Source organism: Polypterus senegalus, chromosome 1 (genome assembly GCF_016835505.1).
Source record: "Polypterus senegalus isolate Bchr_013 chromosome 1, ASM1683550v1, whole genome shotgun sequence".
Classification (NCBI taxonomy): Eukaryota; Metazoa; Chordata; class Cladistia; order Polypteriformes; family Polypteridae; genus Polypterus; species Polypterus senegalus.
The window spans coordinates 128,942,378-128,946,855 of NC_053154.1; the positions used below are offsets into that span (position 1 = coordinate 128,942,378).

The window sequence follows — 4,478 nt, forward strand, 5'->3', positions numbered from 1 at the left end:
TTGAACCTGATTTTGTTTATTATAAACTCACAGGCAGTCAAAAAAAGGACAGCATCAGGTGAAGGGTACAAATCAGCTTTGAATGAATGCCATTCTATCACAGAGCACACTCGTCCATATTCACATACATCCAGCCCATTACTCCAGTATGCAAATGTATGGGATTTGGAAGGAAAAACTGCACCCGTAGAAAACCACACAATCTTGGGAAGAAGCTGCAATTTCCACCCAGACATTATCCAAGAAAGGAAATCAACTCCACTCTCCAGAGCCTATAAGGCAGCAACACTAACCACTATGCCATCTTGGTTCTCACCATAAAAATATTTTAAAAGACGAGAATGAGTGAGCTCATTAAACATAAAACAAACTTTGATTGCTCTATTCTTACACCTACAATCGATAACTCTGTCAATGAGCTGCAAAAAAAGTACAAATTGGTTCAGTTTTATAGTTTTACTTGAGTATTTTAGACACAATTCATCAGAAAGTGTTCACATTGTACCTAATAATTGTCACAATCAGACAACGCTTCACCAATAAGATTAATATAAATTGTGCTTACCATGTTGTGCTTCAACATCTGACTCCACAGACAGAAATAAAGAATTTTATTGTATCACAATTGCATATGTAAGAAGCACAAGTTCAAGCACGTGACTAAAAGATGTAGAACTGAATTTCTTAGTAAATGGCAGGCACCACTGCAATCATCATGCAACATAAATTGCATGCAAACAGCACGACACAAAGAAAAGAAACATTTGTTCGTTCAGGCCATTAGAAAACTGGAAAAGTTAGTCACCTTTCCTTAACACTGCTTACATGCAATAAGTTAACACCTTAATTTTAACAGGAAATTATAATAAAACACATACAAAAATAAAAGTGTCTCTGATATAACACCATATTATCCTACAAAATGGCTTGAAAAGTTAATCACATATACTATATGCCTTCATACAACACAAATTGTCACTACACAGTGCACATTGGACACGTGGTTGAGCAGCACAGTGTACATAACGCCAGTGTTAGTGTCAATAATATACAGTACCCAAAGGTCACATTTTTACAGTGCATATTGAGCTTGTCATGCGTTAACAGCATGATAATCAGACTGAGAGCTTTGCTTAGTCATGTTTCTGCAGTTATAAAACACAGGGACAGTAACTAACACTAGTGAGATATATTATCTTATTCCATATAAACCATTTCTGCATTAATACACATTAAAGTCTGGGCTGCTAGGGAATGCTGAGCCTCACAAAGCTTTCAGGAGACCGCTCCATGAGCAAATTGCTCTCATTTGCAAAACTATCTGAAACCAGCATAAAAAGTAACACAATTCAATTTCATGTTTAAAATTTCCATGTTACATAAATACTACTGTTAGTGCATTCCAGTCATCTGTTCAACAGGTGACCATAACTGCAATAAATGTTTAAAATTTGTGGTTTGTATAAGGCTCAGATAAAATCTTTGCATTCCAGTGTTCTTTCAATCCAGATTTTCTTTTTTTTTTTCTAACTGACTTTGAGCTGCTAAAGAGGCTAATTACAACTGGGATTCAAATGTTAATGTGAATAATCAACAGTTTGAGGATTAAAAGGCAGGCTATGCAAACACTTTCTGCATGTAAGGGCTTCCAGTAAAACATGAACAAGCATGCGAAACAGTGTAAATACCTGCCTTCTGTGGAAAGCCCTGACATACTTATTGCCTTAAAATGGGCAAGAAGAGACAGAAAGAAGTGTACTATAAAGGCAGTTTCATAAGCTTTAAGTTTTTTTGCCTTTTTCCTTTACCCAGACTCGTATGATTTTAATGTTTAACATTCACAGACGCGTGTCACCATTTTCTGTGTACTCAGGTAAAATGTTGAGAGCAGTTTCTTCACTTTTGGACTGGAGATTATTGTCACTTCGTTTGGAACTTTTCCTGGTAGCTTTAGATAGTCGTCTTCTGAATGTATCCCCTGCCAGAAAGTATAAAATTGGATCCACACAGCTATTCAAGCTGGCGAGACCTCGAGTCACTTGGTACGTGGCATACACCTTGTTGTTGAAATCACACATCTCAGGGCTTTGGAAGTACAGTCTGGCTCTCAGATTTAAGTTTTTCATCACATGAAATGGCAGATAAGAAACAGCAAAAACAGCTAACACTATTATGACCAAGTGAATGGATTTTCGCCTAAGAGGCGCATTGTTCATATCGTTGCAAATCAGTGATTTGACTATTAATCCATAACAGCCCAAGATGATTATAAAGGGAATGCAGAACCCAAAGACAGTTGTACACATGCTGTACACAAAATAACTGCTCAGGTGATCCACAGAGGTTGTGTCATAACATGTTGTTCCATTTTTCTTTGTTCCAGTTCGGGAAAAGTATAGTATTGGTGAAATCCCAGCAACTACAATGAACCACACCAAGCCACTGATGAAGATGGAGTTTTTCTTCTTCAGTCTCCCCAAGGATTTTAAAGGGTGCACAACTCCTGTGTACCTATGCACGCTGATGCAAGTGAGGAAGAGGATGCTCCCGTACAAGTTCACGTGAAAAATAAAGCGCTGAAGCTTACACATGATGTCTCCGAAGACCCAATCCGTTTTGTTGAAATAGTAAAAAATGAGGATGGGAAGAGAGAGCACATAAAAGAAGTCAGCCAACGCCAGATTGAACATGTACACTGAAATGCTGCTCCACGGTCTCATGTGAAAGACGAACATCCAGATGGCCACACTGTTCCCTATTAATCCAGTGATGAAGACAAAGATGTACACCGTCGGCAGGTAATAAAACTGAAAGCCGGTTTTTGTTAGCGGGCACCCTCCACTTACGGAACTGCTGTTTGTCACATTAGCAAGGGCTGAGAAATTAAATTCAGCTGACATATTGCCCGAGTGCAAAAAGTGCGCTCCTTTTGGCGCTAGAGGTGCCAACCGAATGGATTGCGGCAGTCCTGGAATGTCGCCATCTGTAAAACAGGTAAAAGAATTGCATTTGGAGGTTAAATCAAAGGAGGGGGGGGGGTGAAGGGGTACGGGGTGCGAGGAGCGCGAGGCGAGCTGGTAGCTCACCTGGAGGCTTGTACCGTACGACTCTCGTTTATACCGGCTACTTCTGGGATTATTAAATCAATAAGGCACACCTCTCGCAGTGGGTGGCGGGGGCGAAGCACAACACTCAGCTCTAACCGGTTAACATCCCCACCCCCCAGGATAAGAGAGAAAGCCGGGGTCTGCCGTTAAGTCGCCGAAACAAAGCGCAGAGACAACAAGTTGAGAGAGTTTCTGCAAGGTCTTACTTACCTTCCCAGCCGCTCTACTTAAACCAAACGAATAACGAAGGAGGGAGCTCTGCATGTTCTCTCTTTCGCTTAGTCTCTATCTGCTCCCCTGCGCGCTCACGGCTACTCCGCCCCCTCCCCAGCGAAGCGCGACCTTTGTGACTCGCACTCGTCGCCGTTATCTTGTTCTCCAGACGAGCGACGCTGAGACGGGGGAGTGAGTGAGAGAGACGGCAAAAAAGAGGAGTCTACAAAACTCTCGGTGCTCTGCCTTGTCTCCTCGACTCGATTCAGCCGTGGCGTCACACAGGCAACAGGCGTGGCCTTCGTCATAAAGCTCAAAGAAAAGTGCAAAGTTGCGATACAGACAGTGCAAGTGGCCGCTTCCTGGCAAACGTCTTGGAGAAGTTCAAGGCGTGTCGCTGCCGTCCAAGCGATTCGTATTCACCTGCTAGTCGCGGGACACTGCTTGGCTTACGTTTATATTATTTATAATAACGCTTTTTGAACAAAGGCTTCCCGGGGACCGATGACTAGTGTCACTGTCTCTGTAATTGCTACGGCTAAGAATAGTTGTACCTGTCGAAGCACACTTTCCAGGATTTAAACCATATTTTGAAGTGCAATTCGTAGTCAGTTTATTATGAGGACTCAATCCATTACACATGCAATTAGTTTTAAAATATACACATTTGAATAATCATTTTATTCCCCAATAAAACAGCGTGCTGAATCATTTATGAAGACTGGCATGCAGCCCCCAAACACGGGCTGTTTATTCTAAGTCTCTGTTCCCGACAGTGAATAAAGCGGCTTCACAGAATGATTACATACTTCATGTTCTTTCCAGAATGTTCCTTTGAAGAACCTTTCATTAATTTGCTAAATACGATTGACATGATTCTGCAAGAACGTTTCCAGTGAAGAAGGGGATAGTTGATTTATAATAAATTGTGCCGATAAAATAATCGATTTTCCTTAACCTGTTCGCGGGTCTAAGGTTTATTTTTATACACGCCTTCAGGAGCTGTCGGGAATAGAAAAAGCTTCAGTTAAAATAAAGGCTGGCAAAACGTTTTTCTGATAGCTCGAAGCGATCGAGTGCTCAGCTTGGATGTATTATAATGAAACTGGGGGTAATTTTTATTTGAGTTGAACTCAGCTAGTTGTGAATGGGGGAGTG

General features: G+C 41.3%; 1 protein-coding gene across 1 annotated transcript; it reads right to left on the minus strand.

The window, feature by feature from the left end:
• Positions 1 to 437: 437 nt before the first annotated feature.
• Positions 438 to 3,602, minus strand: p2ry1 (purinergic receptor P2Y1). Its single transcript, XM_039757638.1, has 2 exons — positions 3,318 to 3,602; positions 438 to 2,983 (listed from the first exon to the last, which is right to left on the minus strand). Exon 2 carries the CDS (start codon positions 2,898 to 2,900, stop codon positions 1,839 to 1,841), a length of 1,062 nt encoding a protein of 353 aa, XP_039613572.1. The 5' UTR covers positions 2,901 to 2,983; positions 3,318 to 3,602; the 3' UTR covers positions 438 to 1,838.
• Positions 3,603 to 4,478: the final 876 nt, after the last annotated feature.

What these genes read in the sequence shown, in the direction of transcription:
- p2ry1 (XM_039757638.1), bottom strand. Translation starts at nt 2,900, where the DNA reads ATGTCAGCTGAATTTAATTTCTCAGCCCTTGCTAATGTGACAAACAGC.